Consider the following 20,073-nt stretch of genomic DNA (forward strand, 5'->3'; position numbering starts at 1 on the left):
CCCGCCCCCGTACAAATATGGCTTCTGTGTAATATGGACAGAGTGGTTCAGCTCAAAGAGGAAAGGTCATTTTCCCAAAAGCGGGTGCTGGGAGACAGGGAGCCGACAGGCCTGGGGCCCTAGGCTGCCTTGCTGCTGTGAGGGGGGAGGCCCTGGCTGAGGTGGGGGGGGGTGCCCGTGCTGCCCAAGGGCTCTAACCAGCGGCTGGAAGAATCCCGGGGATATTACCTGAACTGAGCGGGGTGGACAGGCCTGCCGGCTGCAGCAGGGAACACGCGCTGGAGGGAGTGAGCGGGCCCCGCCGGGACAGGGAGGGCGAGCGACCTCATCTCCACAGCGGCAGTGCAGGAAGACAGGAAATCAAAAGCGGGGGTGGAGATGGGAAGGAGACAGAGGTGCGCTCCGGCCCTCGCCACCCGGGGTCAGACTATGGGGGGGAAGAAGTGACAGTGGTCCTTCCAGGGTCAGTGCCGGGGAGAGGCCTGAGGGGTGCATAGCAAAGGCTGTGGCCCTGACTCTGTGGCTCTGAGAAGGGAAACTGAGGCAGGGACAGATGAGATGGACAACTGAGCAAAACACCCCCTGGGACTGTTTTCTCCATGACAGATGGGCACCGAGGGCGACCCGGGACACACGGGCACGGAGCCCCAGCCCAGGTGAGGTCCACAGCCCGACTCAGAGCCCTCCCCGCCTGAAGCCCTCCTCTGCGAAGCGTCCCGCAGCCCCCACCCGCCTGGGCGCTCCCTCCGCCCCTCTTCGACACGCGTGCACACACACAGATGCAGGCACAAACACGAGAACCACACGCTCACAGAGTTCACATCACTCCCCTCGTTTGGGCAGGACACAGCTCAGTGCACTGAAGCTCCTTTTAGTATTTTTGTTGTTACGTCTGCCTGGCTGCTGAGGGAGCGGGAAGGGGCAGGGCAGGCCGTACAGGACGGGAGCCGCGGTTGCCGTGCGACAGTCAGGGCTCGGGTCAGAGCCAGGGGCCCGCAGCAGCGCCTCTCCCACAGCTGCTAGAGCGCTCGCCCCTGGGGCCGGGCTTCACTGGACATCGGGTGCAAGGGGTAGAGGCCCCTCTCTGCCAGCCTCCCCCTGTAGAACTACCCCGTCCTGGCAGGGACCTGGGTCCTTCTCATGTGGGAGCCCCGGGTCCCTGCATGGCTGCCTTCCACCTGCTGGCTCACACCTCCTGGGGACCCCCATTCACCCCTTTCCTGTCATGGAGGAGGAGGGGTGACCGGGCGGCCCGCTTCCCTGTCCGTAACTTGAGGTGCGTGACTAGCAGAGGAAAAGCCCCCTCCAGCCCCTCCAGGTTCTGCTCACCACTTCCCCATTGCCCCAGGAGGCCATGAAGCGGGGGAGGACGGAGAGCTGCGGGCAGGGCCCCCACACCAGCCCGGCTTGGCTCCCTATCCTTACCCCGCCGCCTTCACTCTCCTCCTACACTCCAGGGTTTTGCTTTCCTCACCCAGGGCCCCTGGCCCTCCAGCCTGGAGACGGATTTGATTTGGGATTGTTATAAAAATAATAATAACCCAAACGCAGAGAAGCCACGGAAAGGGCTGAGGGTGACCCTCCCTCCCCCCCTCCTCCCTCCCCATTCCAAACCGAGTACAAAACCGCACCCAAAGCAGACATTCTGTACAGGGGGTGGGGGGGGGGCTGGGGAGCAAGCGGGAGGGGCGGCCCTGGGGTCGCTCTGTACAAGTCCAGGTTGGTGATGGCCCCAGCAGTCCCCGTGGGGCCCCTGGGGTGCAGGGGGTGTCCGGGCGCCTCTAGATGAAATATTCCTTCTTGTCGTCCCCGCCCGACTGCCCGCCTTCTGCGTTGATGATGGCCGTGTCTGCATCTGGGGCGTCATCAGAGCCTTTGGCCTCGTGTGTCAGGTAGGTTCCTGCAGAGACCGAGAGACCCCTCCCGTCAGTCGCAGGAGCAGCTTCCACTCCTCCAAAGCCCACCCCCCACCCCTGCCCTGCTGGCGCACTGCCCGCCCTGCTCCTGCAACATTTCTCCGGCCTGGAGCTCTCTACGTCCCCACCTGAGCCAGTTGGCATCCTGCTGCCAACACCCATCACCTGACCACACCCATGGACAGTGACTGAATGCTGCCCTTAACTAGAATCTCATTCATAAAACAAGAAAAAACCTGCGTGTACATCTGTGCATGTGTGCATGCGTGTGTGCATGTGTGTACGTGTGTGTGGGTGTATGCATGCGCCTATGCGCCTGCAAGTCTGCACGAGTGTGCATGTGCACACCTAGGTGTGCACATGTGTGGGTACGTGCGTGCAGGTGTGTATGAGCGTACAGGTGTGTGCCGATAGGTGCGTGTATGTCTGTGTGTACCTGTGGGTACGTGTGCGCGGGTGTGTGTGCACCTGTACGTGTACTACTGGCATGGACCTCTGTGCACGTGTGCTCCCGTCTGTGTATGTGTGTGCACATATGTGCCTCCATGTGTGTGCACACATGCACACCCTAGGTGGGGACAGGGAAACTGCAGGTCAGCCGTGAACAGGAAGCTGAGGTCTGGGTCAGCCGTGCAGCGGGGCTGCTGGCTGAAGTAGCACAGAGGGGAAAGTCTGAGGAGTGGGCGGGCGTGGAAACGGGAGAGGAGCAGAGACGCTGTGGGACGGAAGGACAAAGAACGGAGAAAGGAAGCCAGTGCAGAAAGAGATGGGACCGCAGAGTCGGCAGGTCTCCTCTCCCAGCAGGAGGCCCTGGGGGCAGAGCGGCAGGGCGGGGGCCGGGGGGCGTGCAGCGCGGATGGAGGGTCCGTTTGACTTGGAGAATCACCAAGTGATGGGGCTCTACTGTGGGGTTGGTGGTGCTCAGTCATCACAGGGCCGGCTGTCTTCTTTCTTCCTCTCGCCCTCCAAGGGCCGGAGTCCCAGAGGAGGTCGGGCAGCCAGCTCCCTGCTGCCTCCCTGCCCGCCACCCCCTACCCCGGCTCCCCGCTGCCTCTGACCTTTGTGCCTGATCAAGTAGTGGCCCAGGAAGATGAGCAGAATCAGCAGCAGGAAGACGATGAACGCCACGATCCCGCCGATGATGGCGTGGTAGGTGCTGGAGGACGAGGGTACCGGGCTGGGGTCTGCGGGGGGGGGGGGGGCACAGTCAGACCTGGAAGAGCCCTTGTCTGAGCGCATCTCTGGCCCGGCCATGGGCCGTCTGACACGGCACAGGACACGGGCTGACATCGGCTGAGCGGACCGGATCGAACAGCAAAGGGGACATGCCTGGTTTTGCACCCCGTCTGGAATGCAGTAATTCTCCTTAAAAATCGTGTATTCGTGAATAAGTTGACAGATCTGCTCACACTCAACCCTTTCAGCTGTGTTTCTGGCCCGGAAGCTCTGGTCAAATTCATCCCGTTAACGACCATGTCGTCTCTTGTTCTCGCTCTTGCTTTTACTTTCGGGGCGATCAGACTGTTCCTTCTCTCTCTCTCTCCTGACTGCTTGCCCTTCAGAGCTGGCCTCTCTAGGGGGCCGCCAGCCTATTCCTCGTTGCCCCAAGCCCAGACAGTGAGACACCGATGCAGCTGCGAAGGGGACCCTGACGGCGCCTCCAGAAGGCCGTGCACTGAGGTCACCGTGTGAAGAGCAGTTCTGGGGTCCAACTACATTGCAGCCCTCCAGCTTGCCTCCGCCGGGAGGCCTCGGACTCCAGCGTCACATCCCAGCCTCCAGAGGCTTGTGGGAAAGTCAAGGACTTCCTTCATGGATGCCCCTCCCCCACCCACACCCTGAGCTTCTTCCCATGATGGCCAACGTCTCCGCCATCTGCCTTCCACGGCAGCATCTACGGCAGGGTGGGGGAGGGGTAGATCCTCAGAGTGCACACTGGGCCAGGCACGACGAGGTCAGCACCAGCCTCGTCCAAGTCCCAAATACCCGAGGAGACAGCGCCCAGGCCCGGGACCCAGTTCTGATGCATCCAAAATTACATGAGCCCTAGGTGTACCTGTCCCACCCACGGGAAGGCCACTGTTTTCCTACAGAGTCAGCTTGAGTCTTGATGCCTCACTGACTCCTTATATATTTTGTCTTTCCTGCCTCACGTCTCCTCGAGCTTGACTGGGCCAGCTTTTTCGTTCCTTGACTGTCTACGCCTAATTGGAAAAGAAAACATTTATGTTCTGATTTTTTATGCTCTGCTGGGGAGGGAGAGAGAGAATGGGCCTAGGGGCTCCATGATACGGTGGGGTGGGTGGGAAGGTGTTGGGTGGGAAGGAGCAGAGGGACGTCGCCCCTTTCTCCCAGGCAGTAGGTGCACACAGTCTCACATTAAAAAAATAATAATAGGGACGCCTGGGTGGCTCAGTTGGTTGAGCAGCTGCCTTCGGCTCAGGTCATGATCCCGGGGTCCTGGGATCGAGTCCCGCATTGGGCTCCTTGCTCGGCAGGGAGCCTGCTTCCCCCTCTGCCTCTGCCTGCCTCTCTGTCTGCCTGTGCTCGCTCGCGCTCCCTCTGTCTCTGACAAATAAATAAATAAAATCTTAAAAAAAAAAATCATCATCATCATCATCATCATCATCATCATCATCATCCTGGATAGTTGTTCCAGAGGCTATGGAAAGGGAAATCCCTCAGAAAAACAGAGCTTCCCATGGCCAAAAAGGACCTCTGGGTCTTCAGTTGCAGATCGCTGTCTCTGCTGGAACTAACTCCCTGTTTTCCCTTCCCTGTTGATAGGGTCAGGGCTGCTCTGGAGTCCCCGGGAAGGAGCTGCAGAGCCTTTTCCCACCACCGGGTGTCAGCACTGGTCGCGGTCGCAGTGAGACGGGACCGTGGGGGAGGGGCCGGCGGGACACCAGCCACCAACCTCAGGGGCCAGGAACTCTCTCACCGCCCTGGCAGTCACCCTCAGAACTGGCCGGGGGAGCTCCGGGGGCTGACGCTGGTCCTCGCCGCTGGCATCCTACACCAGCGTTGTCTGTGGTGCTGAGGCAGCTCCCACGTGCTGAGTTCTGACCCTGGAGTCAGAATCACCCCATCTGCACAAACACCCCGGTCCCCAGGTCTCAGGTCTCTTATCTGTCACCTCACTGACTGAACGGGCATTTCCGGTACGGGAGCCTCTAGTGTTCCCCCAACAATGCATTTCCCCTATTCTGAGCTTGTAGGTGTTCTGACAGGACCCCGCTGCCACTAGGATCTTCAAAAATCCTGCCCGCTCTCCAATAAGGGGACCTCTGTGCCAGCCTGTCACTGCTCCTGAGGTTCTGTGGTCACAGCTGTGGGAAGAATTTCAGAGAAGAAGAAGCATCACTGGTGTCTCTGGGAGATAAGGCATCGCAGAAAGTGGCCAGTGTCTCAGCATCATACCAACAGGCCTCTGTGTTCTGCCTGAACCCACCCTACCGTGCCTGCAGCCAGGAAGTGGCGGTGACACCACGGGTCCCCTGCTGGTCACCAGAATAGCAGCCCTGACACAGGCCCCTGGAGAGGGGAACCCCCACACCGGCCCTGGCGAGACTCTAGGGCCTCTCCACACAGAGGCGTAGTTAGTGCTGCCCGGGGAGAGGAGGGGTAGGGGCACCGCTAGGGCTCACCGGAGCCTGCCATTCTGCTGACGGTGTCCGTCTTGCACATTCCAGAGCAGACCTAGAGCCCGAGTTCCACACTCCCACGGTCGGCCCTCTTGCCCTCAAGGCACAGTGAGGGCTGCTCTCAGGAAAGGAAGTCACAGAGCATGGGGTGGGCAGACAGGGGAGGGGGATGCCCGGGGAGGGCCCGGAGGGCCGGGAGGGCTCACCGTTCACGTTGAGCGTGTAGTACGCCTTGTAGCTGCCCATGTTGCTGGTGGCCGTGCAGCCGTAGGTCCCGCTGTCACTCTTGTTGAGGAAGGGGAAGATGAGGGCGCTCTCCTGGGTCATCTTCAGCGGGGGCACACTGCCTTCCTTCTCCCACAGGTACTGCTGGGGGCTGCAGAGGCAGAGGAATCACACGTGTTTGGGAGCGAGCAGGTCAGGGGGCTAAAGGGAACAACAAAAATATATCTGGGAGGAGGAACTCAATGACGGTTTGACCCAGGCTCAGGGGCTCTAGGGGCCCCAGGCACAAGCTGCTGAAGGGAGGGGTGACCCTTCGGGATTTGACCCCAGGATGAGGGAGGTTTCCCTGGAGTCAGAATCACCCCATCTGCACAAACACCCCGGTCCCCATGTCTGGCTGTGTCTTGGTGGTTCCCATGGGGACCTTGGGGGCAGCCGGGGAGGGCCCCTCTTCTGCTGCTTTGCAGGAGATGCCGTCCAGGGCTGGACGGTGAAGGGCAGGGGCAGGGAAAGTGAAAGGCTGAGGACGGGGGGAGACGGGGAGACTGCAAGGGGAGATCGGGGTCGGAGGTGTGGAGGTGTCAGGCCCGGAAGCAGATCTTACACGGGATTGCCACGCCCCTCACAGTGGAGCAGCAGCTTCTGGCCCTCGCGAGGGTGCGGGGGGTCTGGCCTAATCTTCGCCGTGGGTGTGTCTGTGGAGAAGGAAATGATGTCAGTGCACCGCTGTCACACCGTCCAGGAGAAGACCAAGGACCACAGTCCTGCCGTCACCCTGTTGTGCATTAAGGCTTCGACTCCCACCTGTCTCAGGCATGGGCGGGGTTGGGAACACAGACCTCCTGCCCCAATGTCTCACGAGCAAATTCCATGGTTACTACTCAGTGTGCACGGGATTTGCATTGCAACCTCATAGAGGTAGGATTTCTGAAGCTCTGTCTGTGGTGGACACCGAAGGGGTGTCCTAACAGAGAGCCGAGAAAGGCCCCTGGTTCACCTGGGCCTGGCACAGAAGTGGGACTTCATGCACATTTCTGATGGAGCCAGTGAACTTGACCTGGGTCATTTCCTGAGCTCACAATCTCCCCACCCTCTCTCCTCTGCTCCTACGGAGCAGCCTGTGAGCACCGAGTATCATTTTCAGGGGTCAGAGCAAAAGTGAAGGAAGAGTTTCCCAACAACAAGAGATGGGGGTCATATTTAGGCTGCAGAGATGTGCTCTGGGAAGAAAGGATGGCATCTGCCACGGGCACCAGAGGGCTGCTAGGAGGCTAGGGCCAGATGGCTGCTCAAATACAGCCAGAGGCTGGTTTAGAACAACAGATAAAGGCGCCGAGCTTCCCCTGCGGACAGAGCCAACCTTAACCACCTGCTTATGAACGTGTTTCCGTCAAATCAAAGAGGACAAAGAGAATCAGGCCGGGTGAGCTAGTGCATACGTTAGTGAATACGGGGGCCCCACCCCCATCGAAGCCTCTAGTGCCTTGCCTGGAGTCTAGCGCTTGTTGACTGACTGCTGATCACCGTTGGGCCTCGAGAGTCAGCGCCAGAGGATCTAGTACCTGGCAGGGCAGTCTGTGGGGTTCGGACATGGGAGAGGGGACCAGGGCCTGAGGGAAGGACCCCAAGGCCGGGGGCCCAGCACGCATGACCGATCAGCAGAGAAACACCTTAGGGTGATTGAGAACTCTGAAGTCTGCTGAGTTCTTTCCTCTGGATCTTCCCCTCGACCCTCCTGCTAATCAGTGAAGCACAGAGCGGCCCCTGGGAGAGGGCAAGCTTTGGTCAAAGAGGCAGAGCCAGTCAGCGGCAGTCCCACTCACAGAAATCCGGGCCGTCTGCGGCCAAATGGAAAGGGGCACCCCCGGAAACCTGCCTCACGTCCAGCTTTCAGCAAGGGGTCTAATGATTTGAAAGGGCACCAGAGTCAGTCCTGGATCTCCCATAAAAGAGAAGGTTAAGCAGTTGAGTTATTCGAGGATAATGACCAGCCTCTAGAGAAGTCAGGACAAGAAATGCATTGTTTTATGATTCTCTGTACTCTGTCTCTGCACTTTTTCTTTTTTCTTGGTTCCCGCACTCAGAAAATTTCCAGTTTCTCACGAGAGGGTGAAAGTTTCCTGTCCATACTCAAGGCAGAGTCCACAGAGAAATGAGGACCCTTGGAAAGGCTTGGAGTAGGGACTGTGACGATGGTCATTGTAGGTCAGAAACCAGAGAACCCTCGGGTTTTGGGGGCTGGGGCAGACGATGAGGACCACAGGGAAGATCTGGGATCCTGAAATCACAGTGTGTTGGTCTAGGAAGAAGCCTTAGCGATCACCAGGTTCATCCTCCTTAGAGGAAAGAAAGAGTCCAGCTCACTGGATGAAGCCATTTCCTTAAGCTGGCACAGCCCCTAGCGGTGGGGGGCGGGGGGAAGCGGAGACCAGCCCTGCGTCTTCCAATTCCCGGCTTGCTACAGTCGCCGCCAGAGCTCACGGTCTAGCGGTACATCCCTGGCCTAGCTCAGGACTTGGTAAACTTGCCCTGGGTCCAAATCCTGCCAGCTGTGTGTTTTTGTAAATAAAGCTTTATGGGAACACAGCCACACTAATGTGCTGACATACAGTTTATGGCTATTTTCCTACAGCAACAGCAGAATTAAGTTGTTGAGACAGAGACCGTGTGACCCCCCCCCCCCCCGCCAAAGCCTCAAATACTTGCTATTGGGCCCTCTCCCAAGAAGCTTGCCGACCCTTAGCCTGGTGCCGTCACCCGTGGACTCATCGCTGATCTGCGTGAGGTGCTGCGTGTAGCCACGCGCACTCTCGTCCCCTCCCCCCATTTCATACCTGACCCTTCTTCACCCACAAGCCCACCACATACATAGAACTTCAATGCGTTGGGAAGTGGATCTGTCAGCTCCCTTTAGAGACTCATGGTTCACAGAGCACACGATGTCCGCCCCGTCGTCCTCCCGGGAAACCTGGAATGTCACTGAGCTGCTCACGGTGAAGGTTTTACCATTGGGGTCTTCCTGAACGCGGGTTGGTTCTCCTGGAGTACAGAACAGACACGTCCACGCGCATACACACAGACACAGAGTGAGCCCTAACATACAGACAGTGTGGGCCCACGGCAGGCATACAGATGGCGAGTCTCCACTTAGACAAACTTAGAAAGTTGTGAAATGCTGATGTACACACAGGGAGAATGTGGGCCCTAACACACACACACACACACACACACGTGTGCACAAAACACCTGTCCTCCTCCTCCTACACCATGCTGATGTGCGCACACACAGACGTGTACCCCTCTCTTCCTCACCCATCCTACCCTCTCCCCCTGAGCCCCAAAGCAGGGAGAACTTACCGTGGAGCTCTTGGTCGCCCTTCCGCCAGGTGAGCTGGGCTGCAGGTTTGCTTCCAGAAGACTGACAGTTTAGGGTGGTTGTCTCCTTTTCCCGTAATGATGACTTGTAGCCAGTAATGATGGGCTTCTGTGGGATTCCTGCCATGGAGGGGGACGGCCAAGATAGGAAGGAGAGAGGCACCATGAGGTGACCTTAGCTCTGCCTGCAGAGATGGCCTCTCAGGGACTCAGGATGCGTGAGTCCTACTTTGGGTTAGAATGCGTAGAAGACTAGAGAAAGCATCTTTTTCTCCCATCTCCTCCCTAAGAACCCGCAGGGAAGATCTAGTACTTAGCCCGGCCCCGCACAGCACCCCTGGCCGGCTACAGAAAGGATGTGAAGCCTAGGGGAGCAAGGAAGGAAACTGAAACACAGGACCCGCTGAGAGCACATAAGCAGCAGGAGGGTACTTGGACCTTAGAATCAACACTGCAAAGACTTCTCGTGTTTCCCTCATACAGTCTTAGGAGGTACGCAGAACAGACGTCAGCATCTTTTTTATCATCGTTGAGGAGATTCAGGCTCAGAGGGAGTAAGGGATCCTCCCAGAGCACACAGTAAGTAGAGCAGAAAGGATCAGAACCCAGTACTCTCGGTATTTTGTTCCATTGCAAAGGAAGCACAGACTGAAGTTTCCCCAAATGCTCAGAGACTCGCTGGGCCTCTGACTGCCTTGGGGGCTCACCTAGGAGCTGTGTTTGCTGCGGAGCCCCTGGGGTTAGGGAGCCTCACCGAGCACAGTGACGAGGGACTTGGCCGTCCTCACGGGCATGGTGAAGATGGAGCAGGTGTACTCGCCCTCGTCCGCCAGGGCCACGTTGCTGATGCTGATGCTGAGCTCATGGGGAGTGGATCTAACCAGCTGGATCCGATTATCACGAAGGGCTGGGGACATTGGGAGAAGGGGAAGCAGGGCTTTTACTAGCACTTTCCACGGTCATCTTCCAGTCCCAGGCCAGTGTCTTTGGAAGAAGGGCTCTAGCATGGTTTGGGGCGGGGGAAACTCCTCCTGAGTTTGAGCCCTCTTTACGCCCTCACATTCCTGAGCCACTGGGCAGGCACAGTAGCCTCAGGGATGCTCAGAAAAGTAGGCCTGAATCTCGTGGGGGTGACTTGTGAAGTACTTGGGGCAACACTCGACACCAGCTAAGTCTTGGGGCTGCTTTGAGGTGTCGCCCCCGGAGGATGGTGCACGGCTCAGGTCGGAGCTGTCACACCATGGTTTCTCTGGAGCGTGCAGATGAGCCCCTGGCTTGTTGCCTCCTCAAACAGCACACCTTCCAGACGCCCAGCCTCCGCACCCCAGGCACATGCTGCCCTGGGCTCCTCGGACCCCCGCCCGAGCCCACAGCTCCGCTGGAGAGAGAACTGAGGCAGTACCTCTCTTCTCTCCAAAGTAGAGAGTCTGCTGGGCAGGGTTGGACCACTGCAGAGACGAGTCCTCGTGGTCCTTCACTTGGCACTTGAGCACCACCGTCCCTCCAGCCACCACGGTCTCATCTGACGTCCAGGGCTGGCTGTCTGCAGGAGCGCAAGAGGGTCAGCATCCCGAGGAAGGCCGGCCCCTCCACCCGCTTCTGGGGCAAAGCGCGCCTCATCTAACCCAGGCGGTCCAAGGCGCCCGTGTCTGCGTTCTCGTAAGGCATCGTGGGAGAAGGAGCAGAGGTGGTGGGGAAGGGGAGACAGACCTTATTTCCTCTGGCTTGCAATACACAGAAAAATAGTCATTTGTTGAATGTCTGCTGAGTGGAGGGGAACACAGGCGTCCCAATCTACACAGAGCACCGCACAAGCAACTCTCCTGAGAGGCGCTGCCGCTCACTTTGAAAGCACGCACACGCACCTGGCAGTCTACGCTCCGCCCCTGCCTCTGCCTGCCTCTGCGAGCAAGGACCGGAGAGGCACTTGAGACAAGTAATCCCCAAACTAAAAGTGAGGAGAAGGCCAAGCCAGCCTTGGGTCCCACGTTCATTTACATAAGAGGGAGCTGATAAAACTGTGGAATAAGGAACCAAAAAGATTAAAAAAAAATAATAAAGAAGAAGAAGAAGAAGAAAGAAAAGCTGAAGCATTCTGGCACAGACTACTTCCTCCCACAGTAACTTCCCTTCATCATCAGCTGACACTCTTTTGGTACCAGGACAACCGTCCTCTCAACACACCAACCCAAGTCACCCCCCTCCCGTTATTTTAGAGGATTCACGTTTTCTCTGCCATGCGAAGGAAATACTTTCTCACCCCTCTCTTCTTAAGCGAATCAAACAAACCAACCAAGGACAGGTAAGGTATCCTAGGGAGGGGCCCTCTAGTTGGCCTGACCGGGAGCCCTCCCCCTCGACATTGTTCCGTGTTCCCCCCAGCATGGCTTCTGCTCCCCATGCTCAGCCCCCCCGTCTCTGGGACTGACTTTTTGCGACCTGAGAGCAGCGGCCTCCGCAGGACTAAAATCCACAACACCCTCCGGCTGGTTCCGAAGCGTCTTCACCATCCCTCCGGTGGGGCTAAGCTAGCGCAGCAGCTTTATTCTCTGAATCGGAAGCCAAGAAACTTACTCCCTGCATTCCCTAATTGAGTAGTTTTAAACAGTCCCCATTCTCCCCCTGGCACTGACCTTACCCCTGTCCTCTCTGTTATTCCTTTCCTCCTTGGTCACCAGAGCTCTGTTTCCAAGAAATACATAATGGATGCTCCTAGCAGAGAAGGGGCCCCAAGGAGAGAAGGCGGCATGTGCTGGGCTTGATAAGAAGCACGGGTGCTTCGGGGTGTCCGTCTCCACGTGGGAGCACAAAGTCTGGTCGCTGGTTTTGGTGTTTAGAATAATTACAGAACTGAGGGGGAGCTTACGGATCATGGAATCCAATTCCCTCATTTTACAGATGTAGACAATGAGGCCATGGACATGAATGATGGCCTACGATCGTTCTGCTAACCGGGGACTCCCGTGGGGACCGCGCCCCTGTTCTTCGACTCTCAGTGCAGTGGCCTTTTCATGGGACTGTTCCTCAAGTAACTGCCTGGCTTAAAAATTTAAATGATGACTTCAAGATTAGTGAGCCAGAGACGGAGCTGGCTGAGTAAACCAGGACGTGATTTATCCCTGAAGCATCTGAACGAAAGGTTTGGGAAACCTGTCATTTACCGCTCACCCTATACCAAGTTTTGACAAGCGATCCCCTTATCTGTGGGTCCCTTTGAAGAATTCTACCTCGATTGTGTCTTCCAGATCCTCTTTATTCTGAGTAATACCCTCCTCCTGGAGTCATTTTACTTTGGGGGGAAAAGGTGGAGGGGATAGAGAGGGCTCTACACTGGAACAGGGAAGAGGCGTGGGTGCGAGAGAAGTCGGTGGTGTGGAACTAAGGACTAAGAGGTCGGATGGAGCTGCGTGGTAATGAGGAGTGTGAGCACACAGGGCAGAGGCAACATGAGTGGGAGATGATGTGAGGATGGTGGAGGGGACCGAGGGACATTGAGATGAGGGGCCTGGATTCTCACCTTGACTGGCCAGCATGTCAGGGCTGCTCCAGACTGTGGAGCTGATGGCCTCGCCGAGTGGAGCCAGAGTTCCCAGCTCCAAATCCTGCTCCTGCCTGTAGCCTGGGGAGAGAATCTCCATCAAGGATGAGCCCTACCTATTTGCTGCTATGGTCTGGGACACTTTGGTGGTTGGGGGTGGGGGAGGGCAGGCCCTTAGTGAAAAGGTTTGCCAGGATCCCTAAGCGAAGTGGGTTTCTCACAACGGGGAGAGATTTAAGGAGAGTCCCGAAGAAGGAAGTGAGCTCTTCCTCCGAAGGCGGGATAAACGGAGAATGCTAAGCTTTACCAGTCAGTCGCACGTCAGAGCCAGAAGAGACCTTAAAGGTCTTCTGGTTTGGGGCGCCTGGGTGGCTCAGTGGGTTAAGCCTCTGCCTTCGGCTCGGGTCATGATCTCAGGGTACTGGGATCGAGCCCCGTATCGGGCTCTCTGCTCAGTGGGGAGCTTGCTTCTCCCTCACTCTCTGCCTGCCTCTCTGACTACTTGTGATCTCTCTCTCTCTCTGTCAAATAAATTAATAAATAAAATCTTAAAAAAAAAAAAAAAAAGGTCCTCTGGTCCGGTTCTCCCACTTTACAAACGAGGACAATGGAGCCTACAGAGGTTAAAAGTCACTTTGGTGAAGGTCATCCCAGTAAAGAAAAGATAAAGGAAGATTTTTCATTCCTTATCCAGGATCCTTTCGGCTACACCATATTATCTACTAAAATAGCAACAGATCTAACAATTAGATTACTCTTGGTTTACTCTTAACCCTTTTCGTAGGCCTGTGGAATAAACGCGCTGGTTCCCGTTTTGCAGCGTGGAAACAGGCTGCGGTGACTTGCCCAAGGTCATACAAACGGAAGGGCGAAGACTGGAAATGCAGGCCTGATCCCCAGTGCAGAGCTCCGCTGCTTTCCAGCTGAGGCCCCTACGACTGCGGGCAGGCCCGGGAGCCCCCGCGGCCACCTGCTAGCGCGCAGCTGGGACCCTCGCCCGCGCCCGGGCCGCTGCCGGCTCGATCCCCCCGGCTCTGCTCCTTGCCCGCCACAGCCAACCCCGGGGCCTGAGTCACCGCTAGTCTTCCCGGGCCGCGGCCCCTGCCCCCGCCGCACACACGCCGCAGGCGCCCAGGGCCCGACTCCCCGGCTCCACCTGAAGGCGCGGGGGACAAAGAAAGCCGCCCCGCGAGTCGGCCGAGTCTCCCGCCGCGGGCCCGGAACCAGCCAATCACGGGCGCAAGGCTCGGTGACGTCATCGGCTGCCGAGCAGAGTCCGGAGCCGCCGCGCGTCCCGGGCCGGGAGTCGCGGGAACTTGGCGGGCAGACCGGCGGGCGCGCGGGAGACGGACAGGCCAGCGCTGCCCCCGCGGTGCTAGGCAGGTCGGGGATGCGGGCCAGGGGTGCGAGACCAGACCGAGAAGTGGGCCTCAAGATAGGGACTGGGACGAGGGGGGCATTGCGGAATTCGAATGAAGGGGAGAAGGGGAGAAGGGGCAGGTGGGGGGGGGGGCAGGGGAAGGAAGGGGAGAGGCGGAGAAAGAGGGCTAGAGCCTGAGAGCGCGCCTCCGAGGGTCAGCGGCCTCCACGGCCCGACACACACCCTCCAGGAGACCCGAGAAAACATCTCCAAGAGGAGAAGCACCAATGCCCAAATGGGGAGGAGAGTCGAGTAGAGACAGCGGAGCACCTGCGCCCCGTGGAGAGAAGCAGGCGGCAAAGTGTTGGTGAAGGGAGGCAAGAAGGCTGAGGCTGCCCGGAGAGGTGGCCGGTGCTGGCATGGGGTGGGGGGGGGGGGCTCTCAGACCCTGCAGTGCCCCCCACCCCACCCCAGCCCGCGCCGGGCCCTTGCCTGCTGCCTTCCCCGGACTTCAAGGCTGGAGGCAACCTGATGCTGGTGAGTGTTTCATCTTCTTCTTCAGGTTGTGTATTTGTGGGTGCTTGGACGGAGGGGGCGGAAAGGCAGGTTGGGGTGCTAGAGGGACAAGGAGAAGCCAGAGAGGAGTGGGTGTTCAGGTGCCCACCCCCAGTCCTGGTGCTGTGTGCAGTGGGCACAGAACAGGCCTTTGCTCAGGTGAGCGGAGGGAAGAGCCCTCTGAAACTTTGGCACAGGACTTTTCAGTTTGCAGGGCGGATCTTCAGCCACCGGTTCATTGGCTGACAAAACGACCTTGAGAGACGGGCAGCCAAACAATCGCTTTTTAGAGATGAGGTTGAGAGAGGTCCTGTGGCTTACCTAGAGGCACACAAACAGCGCACCTCTCAAGGATCCGCTTTCTCTCTCTCCCGGGGGCTCTCAAAGCTTTTTCAGCAAGCTCCCTTTTCTTCCGTGTGGCATTTCTGCCCATTGTGCTGCTGTCCACTTGTTTGCTGATCAGTTTCCCCATCTAAACTCTGAGCTGGTGAAGAGCAGAGGCCTGACCTTATTCAGCTTCGTAGCTTCAGCTCTTAGGGCAGATCGGGCTCCTGGTGCATTAAGTTGGCTCTGGTCATTCACTCAGACACACCTGGTGCGGTGCTGGGTGTGCTCGCGGTCAGGCAGCGGATGGATCTGCCCAACGGCAGCGCGGATTTCGTCTCCACTCTCCTGCTCCTTCTCTCCTCAGTGCTTTTTGCTGCCTTCCCTTGGTGTTCCCCCCTGTTTCTATTTCTTCCGTCTCTCCCCTCCTCCCGGCTTTTGCTTTCGTTGGCATTTTCTCCTCCTCTGTAGGATGAATATGGGACATGGGAAGGTAGGCCATTCAAACCACATTGAATGGTGCAGATGAGGGAACCGATAATTAAAACCGATACTCTCCAATAAATGGCCTACATTGTCTGTAGATTTCCAGGGAACTCAGTCTGGCTTGTAGCGTTTTAAGCAGGTGAACATATAACTGTGTGTATTTTTTTTTCCCCGCTGCAGTGATATTTCTCCCTCTAGTTCTGAAAACTACTTATGATCTCATGTCTTCTCTTGAGAACTGTCTGTTAGCATGCCTGATAGTTTCCTCACTGTTCTTATAGCATTGTGCACCTGTAATGATAAATTCAGAATGGCCCCCAGCAGTGGACAAGAGATTATAATGCTATTAACAGAAACATGGATAAATAGCAGAAATTATGACCGGGGTTGCAAAGACCTTGTGACTTTGGGTTCAGATCGTGCTGTTCATTTATGACATCAGCGTAGATTCCTTCTGTGCACTCCAGCTGCACGGGAAAGCTCACGAGCCCCCTGAAAGGGTGGCATCGGACACTTCTGCAGTGGACACAGTTGACCTTCTGCTCAGGCAGGGACACCGGAGGGCAGTGCAGTCTGGACCACAGAGTCCCTTGTGTGTGTATGTCGTGGGGGGTGGGGTGGGGGTAGAAATCAGGCTAATCATAGGGAAAAGCAATGAAGAGATTCTATTCAAATGGGCCTTATGGTCTTTCTGCTTCTGAGCCTTCACTGAATCCCATGGCCTGCACATAATACCCAGATGTGTTGGGCTGGCCTTCGAGATCCTAGGCAGTCTGATGCCATTGTGATTTCCAGCTTTGTATTTCCTTTATCCTACCCATATCCCAGGCATGATGCCAGTCTGAGTTTTCTATAAACCCTTGGCTTTCCTGCCTACATACCCTTTCCTACCATAACCCTGCTGATAATGCCCTCCACCCATCTTCATACATCTAAGCCCCACCAGTGCTTAAAGCCTACCCTCTGTGGCACTGCCTCCGAGAAGTCTTCCTTAATTGTCCCAGATGGAACGAGCTTCTGGTTTCTCTGAGTTGCAACACTTGATCTACTTTCCTTAAGCTGTGCATTGCTCTATGCGGTACAGGAAGTTTGGCTTCCCTCCTAACTATAAAGATTCCACAGGTGGGGTTGATATCTGATTCATCTCCGTATCCAGCATTGACTCTAATGCAGCACACTGCACAAGGGAGGGGCATAATAAATATATATTTAATAAATGAATCCAAGATGCTGAGCGTCTTCTGTTATGAGAACTAGGCTCAGCCTGTGCCATTTGAGAGGGACCAGCAAACCAAACAGGAGGAGGCAGCAACAGGACAAAGGAGAAGGTAGACCATCCTGAGGCTGAAGCTCTAGGAGCTACAACAGGGTGGGAATCGATATTTATTGATCACCTTGTGTGCGTCAAAGCCCAAGTTAGGTGCTCTATAATCATTATCCAGAACAGGTATTATCATGCGCACGTTAAGGATAAGTTGGCGAGGACTCAAAAAAGTTAAATAATTCATCCACGTGACACAGCCAGTAAATGTTGGGATGGGGAAGTCGTCAAACTTAGACCCCTCTGACCTCAGAGCCCAGACTTCACGCACATCTCTGCTGCACTGTCTCCCTCTGTGTGTGTGTGTGTGTGTGTGTGTGTGTGTAGGGGGGAGAACAGGGGTTCTAGGGGTCAAGATTCCTTCTTTCATTGCTGGTTGGGGTGGCTACGAAACAACATTCACAGGCTCATCTGTAAAACGATCAATGTAACAATGTAGCAAGTTGGGAATGGGGGCTTGTGTGGTGATGGGATGGCTTACACCCGCCGAATTTCCTTGTTAATTGGATTTCTTCATGTGGCTTCATCTATACCTCTGGGGGATACTTCATTTACCCCCAAGAGCTTTACAATGGGGGACTTTTCCGTTAACCAAGCAGCAGATGCGTGTAGTTAAAACCAACAGAATCCTCTCACGTTTTCATGGGACTCCAGTGTCTGGGCTGAAAACCAAAAGAGTGTCTTGTTTGCCTTCAGTTGCCTTGGGGGTTTCTTAATTCCTGGTTTATTTACCCATGGGTTCTAGTATCTTTAGGACTCCTGGCATTTTAAAGGACAAAGTAGCCTTTTCCCCCACCCATGTCCTTCTGATGCATTGTTCACATTAAGAGTAGCAGAGGTGGGAACTGGGGACTGAGCAGCGTGTCCTTGGAGCGCAGTGCTACCTGTGACTCAGGTTTTCACTCATAACGCTTGTCCTCACAAAGCGTAAGCGCTCAATAAATATTTATTGAATAAATAAATGAGCGACACCAATGAATGGCAATGTAGGATGTCTCCTGACTGAGGGATGCTAGGAGGGAAGCCTAAGAGAATGTGCCAGTATGAGCCCCGATGGCTCGGTTCTTGTCTTCCCTGCCCTGTCTGTTCTGGGAATCTATGGTGCGTTGCCCTAAGGCCCGTGAACAGGGTCACAGGTGGGGTGGGGGGACAGGGACGAAGCGCTCCCAGGTCACCACTGCCCGCCTTGCAGACACCTGGGTCCGGAGCTTCGCTCTCCTGACTAGAGAAAACCAGCTCCCTGAGTAGGAGTTGATGATGATGGTGATGGTGATGTGATGAGTCAGCATTTCTAACTCCACGGTTAAAAATATTCTTCATCCCAGCCGACTTGTTATTCCTCACGACTGCCATGACAGGTGGGTGGAGGAGTGTTATCTCCGAGGGAAAAACACACTGGGGGCTGTGGCCCAGAATACTGAAGGGACCCACTTTTAGGTTCATTTACCCACACCCTTTGCGAGGCGTCCCGGCCAGGGGATCTCTCTCGGGTTCCTCCCTGACCTGAGCTACTCGTGAATCCTTCTGTACGTGTGGATCACACCCAGAAGAGAATGGGTCTGGCAAAATCAGATTTAGAACTCAGCCCCTGGACCTTTGCTGTGTGCCCAGAGCCTCACGTTTAACAGTGAATGTCTGATTCTGTGTCTGGAGGAAGGTGGGCCAGTCCTGTGCGGGTCCTGATTTAGATGCTAACTCTGAGATCTGGTGGGAGTCCCTTTGACCCGAGAGACTTTAGAGCACAACACCCTGATTGAAAAAGAATTTGTTTCATACTTTTACACTTCCTTGTGTGCTGCCGGGAATTACGCTACTTCTGCTGATGTTACTGTGGTGGTTCTTGTCTAGGGCACTGAGGGCCTGAGTGTCGAAAAACTCTTACTTCCACCTTTGGTCCCTTTCGAACTCTGCCCTCCCCCGAGCTCTCAATCCCTCTTTCTTTCTCTCTGTACTATAGTGCAGTCAGACAAAAGCTGGGGTCATGAGAGGTGGGAGTTTTGTCAATTTGGGATTTTCTGTCTTTCCAGGTATGTTTCCTGCTCTCTCTGTGGCTCCACTGGGATCGGCCTCTGTCCCCGCCCAGGCTGCAGGATCGCCTAAAGGGTGACCTGGCTGAGCTCAGGGATGCTCCAGCTCATGGTTCCTGTGGGACTTCCGAGCTCAGTCACGCCCCAGCAGCCTGCCTCGTCACCTCGGCCTCCCCTCCACCCTCTCTGTGGCAGGGCCACTGAGACCCCATTGCTTCTTTCCTCCCTCTGTTCTCCCTGTTGCCGTCTGGCTTTTCCTCCTGGAGTCGTGTTTACCTCCTTTCCCTCTGGCTCCCAGCAGCCTCTTGGGCCCAGAAGGCACAACTCTCTCAGCCTTGCTGTACTGTCCCAGGAGGCATGCAGGATATAAGTGAAAATAGATGGTAAACAGAGTGAGAAAGAGAACCTTCACTAGAAGAAGTGCCTGTTATGCTGACTTGCCCCGTGGCCTGTTGAAGCGTGGCCAAGAGCTTCAGATCTGCAGAACCAGGGATCCTACACTAGTCGATAGTCCAAGAGATTTAGGTTTGGAAGGGGCTGGTCCAGGCTCCAACAGGTTTATTACTGAACGTTGGCAGATGCCTTTTGGTTCCATCCTAAGCAGGTCATTAAAAATGAAAGGCTTTTGTTTCCTGGGCTTGGAATGGTGTGTGGCTAAGCTTTTCCAGGCTGAATGAGGAGGAGGGAACTTTGGGTTCGTTGGCTAGCTTGCCTGTGGTGGGTGTGAGGGTGGGGTTAAGAAGAAAAGCTTATCTGTGTGTTAACCCTCTTTTCACTAAAAAAAAGACAACCAAACAAAAATACAAAAAAACAAAAAAACTCCCCAAAACCCCAAAAGCGAACTTCATTATTCAAATGTTTTATCTTATCCAAATGTTAGAAAAAAGTACCAAACTCTAAGATGTCATGAATAAATACATTTTGTATATTTCCTAAAACTCATCTGGTCATTTTCTACTGACCCCTAATGGCCAGAGGTAGTTAATCCTAAAATCTTTTTGATTCTCTCACACAGAGGATGGAATCCATGTCCTTTCTGACCCCCTCTTAGCAAACAGTAATTCCTTTCTTCCTTCTGTTATGCCTAATCCTCCCCAAAATATTTTCTCCTCTATCATTCTTAGAAGCATAGACTTTGAGAGGTGATGCAAACCCAAAGTAACATCTAGTGCAAATCTCATTTTAAAGAAGAAAAACCAGGGCTCCGAGAGGTTGAGGCCCTTGGGCAAGGTCACACAGGCAGTCGGTGGAACCCATGGTTAGAAGCCCGTCCCCAGTGGTTACTATCATTTGGTTGCAGTC

General features: G+C 55.6%; 1 protein-coding gene and 1 long non-coding RNA gene across 3 annotated transcripts in view; one reads left to right on the top strand and one right to left on the bottom strand.

The window, feature by feature from the left end:
• Positions 1-855: 855 nt before the first annotated feature.
• The window catches only part of CADM3 (cell adhesion molecule 3), a 29,554-nt gene continuing 10,336 nt past the window's right edge, over positions 856-20,073 (bottom strand). Inside the window, exons 2-10 of one of the 2 annotated variants that reach the window (XM_032317812.1) lie at positions 12,678-12,779; positions 10,563-10,703; positions 9,915-10,067; positions 9,143-9,280; positions 8,654-8,824; positions 6,390-6,480; positions 5,767-5,936; positions 2,975-3,100; positions 856-1,900 (exon numbers count right to left, since the gene is read on the bottom strand). In XM_032317812.1, coding sequence (XP_032173703.1) covers positions 1,782-1,900; positions 2,975-3,100; positions 5,767-5,936; positions 6,390-6,480; positions 8,654-8,824; positions 9,143-9,280; positions 9,915-10,067; positions 10,563-10,703; positions 12,678-12,779 — 1,211 coding nt within the window. In that variant the 3' untranslated portion in view covers positions 856-1,781. The remainder of the gene's footprint in view (positions 1,901-2,974; positions 3,101-5,766; positions 5,937-6,389; positions 6,481-8,653; positions 8,825-9,142; positions 9,281-9,914; positions 10,068-10,562; positions 10,704-12,677; positions 12,780-20,073) is intronic. The other variant, XM_032317813.1, reaches the window with a different exon arrangement.
• Positions 14,027-20,073, top strand: part of LOC116576055 — a 32,702-nt gene continuing 26,655 nt past the window's right edge. Inside the window, exon 1 of the long non-coding RNA XR_004280038.1 lies at positions 14,027-14,595. This is a non-coding gene — a long non-coding RNA (uncharacterized LOC116576055). The remainder of the gene's footprint in view (positions 14,596-20,073) is intronic.

This window comes from Mustela erminea, chromosome 17, assembly GCF_009829155.1.
Source record: "Mustela erminea isolate mMusErm1 chromosome 17, mMusErm1.Pri, whole genome shotgun sequence".
In the NCBI taxonomy this organism is placed as follows: domain Eukaryota; kingdom Metazoa; phylum Chordata; class Mammalia; order Carnivora; family Mustelidae; genus Mustela; species Mustela erminea.